General features: G+C 40.5%; 1 protein-coding gene across 1 annotated transcript; it reads left to right on the plus strand.

Moving 5' to 3' along the window:
* The first annotated feature begins 10,918 nt into the window (after positions 1 to 10,918).
* Positions 10,919 to 13,227, plus strand: LOC121899913 (regulator of G-protein signaling 9-binding protein). Its single transcript, XM_042415691.1, has one exon. It carries the CDS (start codon positions 11,516 to 11,518, stop codon positions 12,257 to 12,259), a length of 744 nt encoding a protein of 247 aa, XP_042271625.1. The 5' UTR covers positions 10,919 to 11,515; the 3' UTR covers positions 12,260 to 13,227.
* The last annotated feature ends 985 nt before the right edge of the window (positions 13,228 to 14,212 follow it).

Consider the following 14,212-nt stretch of genomic DNA (forward strand, 5'->3'; position numbering starts at 1 on the left):
CTCGGGTTTTTCCGTTCCCATTCGCGAGTGTCCGGAGAAAGGCTCGACACATACAGCCCATGGTTCAACAGCGCCACCCTGTGGATTATGATAAAATTGCTATAATTTAGTTCTCCACTCGAGGGTGCTGTTGGCTAAATACTGTCACAATCCCACAGAAAATTTTGAAAAACCGTTTTATAATCAGAATAATCCTTATTGGCCAAGTATGTTTACACATATAAGGAATTTGACTCCGGTTTAGGAGCCAGTTTCATCATAGCGTTTGATGTTTTTGCAACTGCACATGAAGGAACTTTTAAAGTTCTTCATGTCTTAAAGTAATGATGGACTGTCGTTTCTCTTTATTTAGTCGAGCCGTTCTTGCCATAATATGGATTACTACAGTAGTCGAATATGGCTATTTGCTGCATACCAACACTACCTGGGCACACAAACACATTAAAACGGTAATCAATTCCACCAATTAACTTTTGACAAGACACACCTGTTCATTGAAAACCAAGTGACTACCTCATGAAGCTGATTAAGATACTGCCAATAGTGTGCAAAGCTGTCATCAAGGCAAACAGTAGCTACTTTGAGGAATCTAAAATATGAAACATATTTTGGTGAGTTTAACACTTTTTTGTTTACTATATCATTCCATATGTATTATTTCATAGTGTTGATGTCTTCAATATTGTTCTACAATGTAGAAAATAGTAAAAAAAAAATAAGGAAAAATCCATTGCTCCTCTCCATGCCCTAGTAGCAGAGATGGTGCAGGGGCAGAGGGTTGTTTAATATGTCAGTATAGTCTGCCTGACCCATTGATCCTCTATCTGATTGAGGTTTGTGCAAGTTACAATCTATGGCCCCAACCATGACTCTGAAATATCAGTAGCCTAACTGTGTTGTGTATTGATAAATCCATGGCTCTGTCCGTGGTGCTGAAGTACCAAACAGATTTGTAATTATGCCTTTTCTTCTCAGTCCCACCCTTCTGTCAGTTTTGTCTTGGATGTATAATATTCTCTAAACTATATACTGTAAATACTCAATTCTATACTATATTGTAGCCTATATTCTCTATAGAGTAGTGTCACCTTCATGACCAAAGCAACAAGTAACAACGTGTAGTTGCAGAAGAGTGAGAGGATCATAGAGACACACTGCTGCCTATAATATTCCTATAATATTTCTATGATCATTCAGTAGCCTCTGTGCTGCTGAAAATACACCCTCAGACCAAGCCACCTCTGTAACAAAATATTTTAGGGGAGACATGACTACAGATATAGTTTTTACAATAGATGTTTGGTGTAACCTAGGGGTGGAGCAGGTAATGTGACTGAGGAAATTAATCTGCACTGACCGCACCATGCTCAGCTGCTACAGTTACATAATTCGAGGTAAAGTTTATACTGTCAAAACTACAGTGTGTTTTGAAAAATAAGCATTATTAATATGCGTAATATTCACATCAAGTAAAATAATAGACCTAGACAAAATATGCATTTAGCCTAATAGCTGTTCAAAAAATTATAATCGCAATTATAATATCAAGAATTAGGCTAGGCCTATATGATAATCCTGCAGTCCTAACTCTAACCCTCCCATTGGGCCATTACCCCTGTTAAAAATGAACAAATCACCTACTGCATGTATGTATGTGTATGTATGTATTGTATGCATATGTGTATGTTCTACTCTGTTCTATGGAGTCTTACAGGTACAAGTAAAAATTATTGTTTATTTCAGCTTAGTAGCTCATTGCCTGCATTAAAGAACCATACAAGCATTTTCAATTGTACTTCACATCGAATTTCTGGATGTGCTTTTCATACCATTCAACATTAAACATTTATTTCCATATAATATGAAAATCGATGGTCAAACTCCTAAAAACTGAATTCTGTAAACCTTCACACTGAATATCAGTTCTGCATTTCTGTCTTATTTTACTTTTCAAATCAGTCTGCACTTGAACCACTCTAGCACCACAACCTTGAACAAGATAAGCAGGTATAGAAAATGGATGAATATTGACAGTGCTCTTGCTCGCCTGATCTGACTCAGTCTCTCTCTGAAGCCCAGACTCACTTAATCTGAACATTGCTACAGTTACAACGCTTACAGAAATATTTGAAATGTGATGGCATATCCTTGAACTTCACCTAAATCCATGTATGAGTACAACGTTAAATCGTTACTGTCCTGCTCTAGGTTAAAGCTTTCATGCATGCTACACTTCTGGTCCAGTCAGTGATGTCACAAAATGTATTTTTAGGGTTGTCAGCTAAAGAAAAACAGATGCTCTAACTAAGTGAAATATTTAGCTAGACATGACCCAGGTCTCTAGTGGTCAACTGGGGACAGATGGCCACTTGTAGCAGCACTTCCCCAGCAGGGAGCAGCAGGACTTTCCTGGCAACAGTATCTGATGTCACGTGTCTCCCAAGAGTGGATTATAAAGCCAAGACAAAGCAGCTTGGCCCTTCCATGCCCTGTTTCTGCAGATGCACAGTGAAAGCTCATGGCTTCTGCCCTCTCCTGTTCTGGTTCAGAGCCAATATCAGCTGTCTGTTTTAGAGAGAGGGAGAGAAAAAATACCCAGCAATCCTCTAAAGCAGCTTAAAGGCTGAATCAGGGGACTGAAGCCCTTTCCATTTCCAGAACTGCTTCTCTCTCTCTCTCTCTCTCTCTCTCTCTCTCTCTCTCTCTCTCTCTCTCTCTCTCTCTCTCTCTCTCTCTTTCCATTATGGCTATATGAGCATCTGACTGACTGCCAAACGAGCAGCCACAGGCTAAATGTAAGCTGTCTGCTCCATCCTCCACCCTCACCTGCACAGATAAACATCCCTCAAAACATCTCCTGCTTACGCCAGAATAGACAGACCGTGAATAGCAACTGAGACAAGCAGGGTATTTAATTTTAACTCTTAATGTAATCAGGAGTCTTGTATCCGATTAAATAATGAATGCTAAGTGCTCATGTAACAAATAAAATCTCCCGCTGGGAGCCTTGGGTTCCCATGGGCATTATTATTTTGGCACAGCACCCCCCCCCCCCCCCCCCCCCCCCCCCCCCCCCCACCCTTTGTTGACATGCTGGCTTGTGGAGTGAAATGAAGTGAAGCAAAGCAGAGTGGAGAGCAGAGTGGTTTGGAACGAGTGTGTGATGGGACTGTGGCTGGTCCCCTCTATGTGTTCATATGTTTGTGTGTGTGTTCCTGGAGGAATAAAAGGAGAAAGGAAGATGTGGAGTTCAGCTTACACCAGAGAGGATGAGAGGACAGAGAAAAATACATTTAGAGAATGAGAGAGAAAGCAAACACAAGCAGAAGATGAGTGAAAAGGAACATACATGACAGGATAGCACAACCCCAGACCAATATCAGCGTCACTGTCAAATTAATCTTTCTGTCAGTGGAGCCTGTCTTATTAGAATTTGGCAAAGGAACAATGCCACAGCTGGGCAGTCAACCAGAATGACAAATGAAGATGTTATGAGTGTTTAAAGAATGTATTAGCATTATCTCACATATTAACACCCCAGCAAACCATTAGGGTATGATGCATAATATTCTACTGTTGGTATTGTGTAACAGATGAATTTTGGATATTTAGAGAGAGTCATTTAGTTTAATTGCAAATAATAAAGATTTTATAGCACTCTGTGTTGTGTTTTGGAGATATACAAGCAGTTAAAATAATATTAACGTAAAGTTATGAAACTGAACAGTATGGCGCAATAAAAGACATTTCTCTGGAAAATCTGGAAAGTATTTTCACTTTAAACACCAGTTTTTTCTTAAGAAAGTCCTCATACTTGCCTTGTATGCACATCACCCTCCTCAAAAGCCTTATTATATTATACACAAAGACATATAACCCGACCTGAGCTGCAATGAGAAAAGTAAGAGCATGTGAAGGCCCGTTGAGACTTACAACCTGAGGGAAATGTCTTGTTAAAAAGTAAACGAGAGAAAGCAGCAACGTCTTCATTAATTCTTAAAGAGTGAGGAACCTCAAGAGAAATTGCCTTGATGTTTTGAATTATACGCTGCTACCTGGCGTCAGTGTGTGTGGTAAAAAGTGAGAGAGAGAGAGAGAGAGAAGGAGGAGGAAGGTGAGGAAGGAAAGGGTAGTAGTAGCAGTTGCAGTAAGGTGCAATGCATGATGGGTATGCAGTTTGTAGGATGATCAGTAGGCCTATATATCATATTGGAGGATAGAAACTGATTTAGCTAATCTATGTTTAAACCAGCCTGTCCTACCAAGAAAAACTACAGTATAGGTTGTAAATTCAGGCACAAAAAACGACCTATAGTTATGTTGTGGAGTGTGGAGGTAGTGGGTTGGGTGGCTGCCTAGACAGTTATATGGCAAAGTGCCACGCTTCAAACCATGAGTTGGAACAGTTTTTTAAAAACTGTAACTTGTTTAATTATGAAGACGTGTTGGTTTAAACAGGTCCCTATCACAATTACTAAATGAGATTTGGTGCCTCTCTAGGTGACTACATGGTCATTTTGATCAAAATTATTACCCTGAAAGAAACTGAAAGTGAGAATGGCTCTTTTTCTTCTTCATTTCTTTATTTAAAAAGGTATATTTATATAGTATTTATAAGTCTGTATGGTATGCAATCGCCAAAGGCATTGAGTTCAAACATCATGTGACCCTGTGCATTTTATGGTCTAATTCTGCTAATGCATATTCCACACAACTGACCTGATCATACAATACCATCTGTCTACACTGAAAACATCCAAGAAAAACATGTGCATGCAAACTCTCCCTCAGACACACAAGCAAGAGACTGGGAGATGGCAGACTGATAGAAAATCAGAGCAGAAGTATTAGAGTCTTGACCATGGACATTGTTGTCTACAGCGGCATGAAGAATGACACAAACCCAGTCTATGATGGCCTCTAACCTTGCACAGGCTTATCTCTGCTGCATCCACCTTCGCCTCGCCCCACACAAATCCAACCTAGAAGCCTTTTAGAGGGGATTTTCTGAGAAAGGCAATCTGTTGGCTAAAACTGCAGGAGTAAAACAGAGGAAGACCAAGACCTTTTTTCCCTCCAGACCATCAGCTCTCTTGCATGTTTGGATGCACTGTGCACACAGCAAAAAATGACGGCTGAAGTACAGTGAGCTTGAGAAAAAAGTAACCAATGACAGCTTAAAGAACGTTAAAGGTCACTAATGTATCTCTCTTATTAACTATAGAAAGCTCCTAAAGTCTATTGTGGCAGAGTTGAATGTCTCTTGAGAGCCTGGTGAAGGACATCTTTTTAATCCATCCATTGTTTCCTCCTTTCACTGCACTGTTCTATTTTCTACAGAGAGGGTAAGGTACAATGGATTACATTAAGGCCTTGGTGAGAGGAGCCAACGGACAAACAAGTACCTCCTTCATACCCACCAATGAATGACAAACTGGGCAGAATGTATCTGTTTTTAACATGTTTTTATTAGACACTATGAAGAGGAGAGTAAAAGGAATGGTGGATGACAGAAAAGGGGCATAAAATAAATATTATGAGGCTGTTTCAAATTTGCAGCATGAGGGCAAATGTCATGCATCTTCTCCGGAGTTTACCTTAGTGTGATAGGATTAGTACTAAGCCTTGACCGAGCAGATGCCATGGATTCTTTTGGCTCATCTCAGTATAGCATGGAAAGCATACACTATTCTTTAGCACACTAGAGAGACTTATGATATTCTACTTAAAAAAAAAAGATGTATATGCTTTACAAACACACCATTCAGTATGACTTCTGGTTGAAGAAATTTAGGCTCAATTTTTTGATGGGAACAATATTCTACAATGGTGGCCAGTTCTTGCCACTTCCCAGACTGAAAAAGTTAAATTTAACAGAATTTTAAAAAAATTCCTGTTATTACAAACATCACTGCAGCACTGGACAGTTTTAAGTTGCACGCAATATGTGTAAGCAAGGGTCTGAAGCAAAAGACTGGCTTTCAGGAGTTCAGTCTACCCCACCCTCACACACACACACACACACACGCACACACACACACACACACACACACACACACACACACACACACACACACACACACACACACACACACACACACACTTATGCATCCCACTTTTCCTAAGTGCTACATCACATTTGCCACGATCAATACAAAGTTTATATGAGGGCTTTTAAGGTAAGCTTAGCTTTCCTTTTCATAGGGAGGAGCATTTATGTGTGTGTGTGTGTGTGTGTGTGTGTCAAGGTTGAGTGGAGATCCTCCTCAATCCGGACCTTCGTGGAGTTGAGGCGTGACTCACGGTTCACCCTGCTGCCTCATGCTGCGCCGTGTCCACATAGTGGATGAGGTCCATCAATAATTCAACAGACAGACTTCCTCTCTTTCTCTGGTTCTCACTCACTCGCCCCTCCACCCCCCCTTCATGCCTCTGTTTCTGACTGACTGAATCTTCCTCATACTACCACAAACAGCCTCCATCTCTGGGCTCTTTATCCCGCCTGCCTCTCTGCCAACTCGACCATCCCAAACCACTTAAAACAAGCTGCAACACACTTCCAAATTTAAATCTGAGGCCCACCCAAGTAATGGTTGGCTTTTAGGGATTTTTTTCTACATTAGTAACAAGACATCAAGTCAGCTTTCCGTGATCATGTAAGATTAGTGCTACATGCTGCGCTAATCCTGTTCTGGACACTTTCACTCAAATGTGGGCACTATTAAGTAAGATGTCAGACTTGGAGGAGTCAAAGGAGGGGATTTTAACAGATGATACTGACCACAGAGTGGATAAGCAGTTACTACTCCCTCACAGCAAAAAGGTCCTGAATTCAAACCCCACTGATTGAGGAGTTGAGGAGTTTCTTTGTTTTCCTTTGAGTATGTGCAGGTCTCCTCTAGGTGCTGCAGTTTTTTTCACACTGAGAGTCATCCATGTTGTGTTGGTTTAGGAACACTCCTGACACTGGCCTTCTCCAAGGCACTGCCCCTAGTACTGGATTTGGTCCTTGAGTGCTGTTCTCTGGCTATAAATCTAGATGTTTTAGTCCGTTTACTTCAGATCGCCATTTCTACCATTTTCAAAAAGTAAACAGTATTAATATACTACTAATGACTTGAAAGTTGGGCAATCCATCAGTGTAACGTTGTTGAGTAACAATAAGAAAACCCTGGCCAGGTGTTTAATATGATGGATTACCAATCTCAAGCAAGTGTCAAATCTCTGCAAGTTGATTTTTATGTTTTACAGGAATGAATACAAAACCAAAGCTGTCTGAAAGGGATGAAAACACATTTAAAAAAAGATCTGCATGATATCATAATGCAACATCAGAACAAATGTAGGAATCACTGTTGTGCAGTTGTTGAATGTATCTAGTATGTGCTGTAACAGTGGCTGCCAGGCTTCTCTTATACCTTTTATTAAATAACATACAGTATATGCAGCACAGGCATAGGAATTTACTGTAGCAAGAACAGCACATCATGATGACTGCATTAGACTAAACTTAGGGTGAGGCCTTATCTAGAGAACATACTCGCATTTTAGAGGAAAGGGCAGTGCATGAGCTTTTTCCTGGGATTATTAAGACAGATGACAGAGGTTATTCGAGAGTTTTCTAATGTGTTTGCTCAGGGCATTATTGCACTTTGAGGCAAAACATCTTCATGTTTTTGACCATTATCTCACACAAAGTGTAGTGAGTGCCAGCAGGCTCTATCTCCTGCCTAAATCATCAATTCCATATGATGAAAATGCGTGAGTGAGAGACGACAGCCTCCATTAAAAGATACATTAGTGGGCATTATACTGCTAATCCCAGGACCTTTAGGAACCTGCTAATCTGGATTACAGTTTGTAGATCATTTTATAGCATCAGTTGTTGACCTCCCTATACCAAGTTATTCTCCTCTTCTTTTGTTTCCTTTTCATCTTAACCTCTTGAAGCTGTGGGTGTTTTGATCATGTTTTATTTTATTTCTAGGCTTTTGGTATTGTCACATCATGTCTCCGCCATATATAGGAGGAGTTTAGGATTTTATAAGATGCCATCATTTTACGTGCGAGTGGCATCATACACACCTTTTATGAAAAAATAATAATCTAAATACAGTTTACATCCGTAGTGTTGAAGGTTAACGTCCAGCTTAATTCAGTGAGCTGGGGCTCTGTTTGTAAACACAAAATGCACTTCCTTCTTTAGCAGACATCACTTTAAAATGCAACACGTGTTCAGGGGTCTGCGGCGAACACAAACAATTCTGGCCCCATTTTCAAATGTCACAGCACAGGAAGAGATGGGTTTATGCAACAAGCTGATGTCATACAGCAGCCACAAAAATCTGCCATGTCAACCCAACAGTCTGGATGGTCACACTCAATTAAGTATACCTCTCTCATAACTGACATTAAACTGCAGTTCAAATACCATCAAAATATTGTATTTTCTGCTTTTATTTGCAATTAAAGTCACATGATGTCGAAATCATGTCTTACAAAAATCTTGCATATTCAAGCGTTTGATGTTTAGCCACTGAGGATAAGCAGTAGTTGTTGCTGGTGTACTACTAACCGGCATTATTATGACAACAAATATCTGACCATCGTTATGGTTTTGTCTTGAATATACAATTAATGTTGCTCTCGGTCCTGCCGTATTTTGCTTCTTGGTCAAAATCTGACCAAAAACCAAACAATGGATGGTTCATCTTTGACACTTTTATCTAAATCAGGGAAATACTGCTCAAAAATATACAGACAAAAACCAAAACAACACAAAAAGACTTTAAATATGTGAAAAATGTGCCATTTACTAACAATAAAGTGTTCGCAGCAAATTCAGAAATCTTGCTTTTTTCAGGATTTATTTGTCTTTTCGTGAGTCAGTGTAATGCATACATCGATGTTAAGAGAATAAGAACATCTTAAACTCTTTCCAGCCTTGTTATTCTTCTCTGTGTAACAGCAATCCACCAAGAGCCTCTGCACAGGAAATCAAACTGAGTCTTCCATGATGTGTTCACTCTGAGAGCAATCAGGCCACAGCATGTCTGACTCATCCTAACACTTGAATCTAACAGACCGGCTTATTGGAAGTCTTATTATAGGAACGCAGACAGAGAGACAGCAGAGCCAATTTTACTATGTAATCCTGCAATTCTCCCTTTTTTCTGTCAGTGGTTCCGTGTAAATGTGGTAAAGAATAGACTGAACGGATTTATGTAATTTTCCAAGTTTGGAGTTGCGTGGAGACCATGCGTGTTGTTTGTCTCACTGACTCTAACTGTGTTTCTGTACTTGTTAACTTAGGTTTGATATAAGATGCTGATATTTTGTGAGCTGGAAAATCATCCACTTTTGCTTTATCTGTGTAGAGTGCAATTCAAAGATTTTGTGTGTTGCACATTGGACATGGCATCTGGAAAAACTGCAATGTATCTTTGTAAAAATGAAAATACTTTTATAAATATTCAATATTTATACAAAAAAACAAAGCAAAACTCATATACCGTTCAATTAAAAAATGTAGAATAGATCATTAAAAAATAAAAGTATATAAATCTTTCTTTTGACATGTATTTCTAAATACATCATGAGAGAACGACTGTTGACAATTTTCTGTGATGTCAGTAATTGAATACCATGTAAAAAAAAATAACTGGAGAGTGCTTGCCAAGAGGTGAGATGTTGCCATGGAAACAAATTCAAAGGAAAGAAGATGCATTTGCCAAGATCTTAACAAAACATCTGACTCAGCCAAGATATTTGTTATTAGTCAGACATCACCGGCAAGTTAAAACATATCTAACAGCACAGTTTACAGTACAAACAGAGCAGAGGGACATAGAATTAGATTAAACTGAATGAATAGGGAGTTACGGATATTAGTATATAAGTGACAATGCATGAAGTCTCAATAATGTGCATCAACAGAAAAGCTGATATGAGCAAATACAAAGTTTTTTTTTTTTTTTTTTTTTAAATTACAATCTGGGAGAAAAAAGGAGTAGAAGAAATAAATCATGAGAAATAATCAGATGTCATCTTATATAAAGCAAACAATGAGCTTTGCCCTTGGTTCCTTTGGCATCCTCATGCACATCAAGTCCATTAGCTTTGCTCTGCAGTCACTGAATCATTAGGCGCCACCCGCTTCAATAATGCAAAAAGAGCAAACCAGGCAAACACCTCACAGCCCTATCTGCCTCTCATCTCTCAACACAGCAGGAGCCAACTGGGTAAACAACACATTATCCAACAAATACTGTGTGCAACAACTGGCATCCTCCATGAAACCTAAACTGTGTGCAAGCAGGTGTGTGTCTGATGGACTGCAAGGCATGCAACTATGCAAACTAGAAAGAGACAAATATGTGGGTTGTCACTAATGCACATGACACTGATTGCTCATTTTCTTCAGCACTGTACATTTATTTGTTTTTAATAAGCAGGTATAAAATGATCACATATATGGGTGTTAACAGGAATGTTGTTGAATGCAAAGATTAACATAAATAAAGCTCAATAACTTCATTCATAAATCTAGCCTGTATCTCCTGATCACATCAAACAAGTAAGATCTGGTCAGCCATGGCTTCACTTGTGTTTGGAAATGTTGCTGACAACATACAGTATGCGGGGATCCTGATGACAAATAGCAGATAGTGGCAGATAGTTTCGGGCTTTGTGATTTGACATCCACTCTGATGGGCAACACAGACCTGCCCACGGGAGGGTCAGATCAGCCAATGACGGGCTGCATTCAAACTAGACCACTACATGACCAAACCAATGGGAGTGAAGCTGTTGTATTTCCCTGCCTGCCTCTCCGCCTGAATGGCTCTGTTTCGTGCTCACATGTGACCACAGAAGGCGCTTACTGGTATTTAAACATCATCGATTGGGTGCTGAAGTGGACAGCTCCCCGTACAGATAAACAAACTAAAAAACGATGGCTTGTTTCCCCTCCCCATGTTATGGACGCTCTGAAGCTCATTTTTCTTTGTAAATGAAGATCTCCATCTCCCAGCAGCGCGTCATCTGTGAACATTAACGGACTTATTTTAAGCTGATGACGAGATTGACACAAGCAGCAGTCATAGGCGGATGTGGTGACACCTGTAGCTGAATCTGGACAGACATTTGCAATCTCATAAAAAAGGAAGATTGGATTGTTTCACATCCATTCGCATCCGTCCTGCAAAAGAGGTCCTCCGGCGCTGTTTGATCTCGAGTGAGGACGCGCAAAGGTAGCCTAAAGCCATTTATGGACGCATTAATTTCTAAGCCGCTCTCTGTGCTTGCTTGTAGACAGGAAGGAGCATGGATAGAGAGGAATTTGCTCTGACTAGTGCTCTGAGGGGATTTGTAGAGCTGGGGGTGTGCTCCCGTGGAAACTAAACTAACGACAGTGGCTAAACCGCCGTCACTAACAGCTCGCCATTTCTCTTCAAACCTCTTTTGTTTATTATTTCATATTTTTGTTTGGCGGGGAGATTTTTTTTAATCAGTCATGGGGAAAGAGGAGTGCAAAACAATGCTGGATGCTCTGAACAAAGTAACCGCCTGCTACAGGCATCTGGTGATCGCTCTTGGAAGCACCTCGGACTCGCAGAACCTGCGAGAGGAGCTGAAGAGGACCCGCAAAAAGGCCCAGGAGCTGGCTGTGGCCAACAGGACTAAACTGACCTCTCTGCTCAAAGACAAGACCATCAGTAAAGAGGACCGGGCCGAGTACGAGCGCCTATGGGTTCTTTTCTCCAGCAGCATGGACCTCCTGGAGGTGGACATGAAAAGGTCCCTGGAGATAGGGCAGGATTTCCCCCTCAAGGTGCCGACGAGGCACCTGATCCAGACTGGGATGACCGGCAGCACCACCACCGTGGCGGCCAGGGCCATGAGCGTGCAAAACATGAAGTATGAGGCGGACAGCAACATCGACACCGCGGACCTCAGGGACCTGCAGACCGAGATCTCCCAAGTGAGCCAGATGATGGAAGAGATGGAGATGAAGGTGCAGGTGGCGCCGTGGGCCGTCGAGGCGAAGCAGGAGGCAGGCGCGGAGCTCAAGTCCAATATGAGCGTGGGGAATTCCTCCGTGGGTGTCATCTCTATCTGCGAAGAGGAGCCCAAAGAAGAAGAAGGAGGTGGAGGCAACAGGAATGCAAGTCTTGCTTCCATCTGCGCTATGTTTGTATTCTGTGTCATTATTATGGTCGCTGTGGTGCTAGGATACTTGGTAATCAATATGTCCTGAAGTGACTAACCACCAGTCCACCCTGACGGACACCCTGCCCGGCTGCCCACGGGAGCGCCACCGTGGGTAAGATCCAGCAGCTCCACAACAGAGAGAAAGAGCTTTTTGTGGGCTTGAAGGGGCTGAATAAATGTGGACACACGAAGTTATTAATCTTTCTCGGATTTGTGAATGTATTCGGTGGAGTTGAGGAGTTGCACTAGATAAAAATGTAGAACAACATAGCTGTCATTCGGTGAGAATGGACGCCGGGTACAATTTGAGGTTAAGTAGGCCTATTTTAAGGGGCCAAGGAGTCGTGTATTTTTGGAAAGAGGAAAAAAAAAAGTCATAAAATTACGTGACAGTGTCTGGCCATCAGGATGATATAAACTACACGTAATCCAAGTGGATTAGTGGAAAAGCTCAAGCGTAAATGTAGCCTACTGTTAAGTATTCCCCTTGATGTTCTGCTGATTGATGCTTTAAATTTATGAATTTAAACCAGCAAAGTCAGATGTGTTCAAACGACTATGGGGCCCTGTAGTCAGAGAAGTAGGGTCATGTTTGTTGGAAAACAACAGAACCAGTATATACCCATAAAGGTTTGCTCTTCACATCACGCAGCTTGGATGTGATTAAATCTGCACTGTTCTTACACTCCCGTTAGCACAGCTTTAACACATGATAAAATCTGTACAGCCAGATTGTAATAGGCCTGCATCTTGATTGCATCAAATCACAGTGTACTTCATGAGAGCCTTGGGACCTAAGAGACGTCCACAGTCTTTTAATAATGCACCCTCCTCGTGCTCCTTTTCAGGGTTTTTCTTGCAAACAGTGTTGAATGTTGCAACATGTGAATAGAGGGGTTTGTATAAACTGCCTACTGCTGTGTCAGATAATGTACATACAATTGAGTATATTTATTATAATAAAAGTTTTTTGAACACACACTGAGCGCTTGTAGTTTGAAGAAGTTGCTCCTGCAGGTGCTTTAAAAGCAACACACAATGCAAAATCAGCATAAATTGACTGTCACAGTTCTATTAGGAGTAAGGCTTTGGGATATATTTATCCCTGCTTTTGAGATAAGCCTAATGGTTTTAAATGAGCCAAAAGTCAAGCCCAGTTTGTAATCACTGCAAAGCTTGAGATACATATATCAGACGTACACGGAGGTATTTTAAGAAGAGGATTATTATCTTAGACGTGATCACGCTGTTGTTCAATTTAAAATGGCGAGGCGACTTACACAGATTCTCCCTCCCTAATGGTTTTAGTTGTAAGAGTCTTTAAGGGTATTCCTGGATTGGCACACAGGTGAAGTGAAGACAGATGGAAAAAGCCTCCAGAGCTGATGGCTGATAATTGATATGCTTCTGTTCTATGGCTGATCATGTGTTTGCCTTTCTTTATTCAAGGTTTTGGAAAGGTTTAATTAAAAATCAAGATGCAAATTCAGAAAAGTTAATTTTGTTTCAGCTTCACTTTATTTTGTGTTTCACTCCCACATTTCTTTTTTCAAATGTCAATTTTAAGGAAATAATTCAAATTCAAAATATTCAAATACTGACCCAAAATAATTATGGTCATTCAAAGTTAAACAAAGTTCCAAATTTCATTTCCTCCGCAAAACCTGTTTTTATTTTAAACACATCTCTTGCAGTTCACAGTATACAGGGTGTAAAGGATGATGAACCAGTGAGTTGTCAATAACTGATAACAATAAAGAGAGGTGTTTAATTATCAATGCTGAGATTTTGCTCGACAGTATCTGTGAGGATCCATATGCTCCCCTTTATATTTGATCCACAGTACAGCTGAAGGCAGACATCAGCCATTCCTTACTGTCATCATCTTTTTATACAAATATGTTTGTTGAATAACTGCTCTGATGTGAATTCTAATGAAAAGTCTGCTGTAATTGCTTGCAGCTAAACAGTTGCACATTAAATGAGTTTTTAATTGACT

The sequence above is a fragment of the Thunnus maccoyii genome, chromosome 1 (assembly GCF_910596095.1).
Source record: "Thunnus maccoyii chromosome 1, fThuMac1.1, whole genome shotgun sequence".
Lineage (NCBI taxonomy): Eukaryota > Metazoa > Chordata > Actinopteri > Scombriformes > Scombridae > Thunnus > Thunnus maccoyii.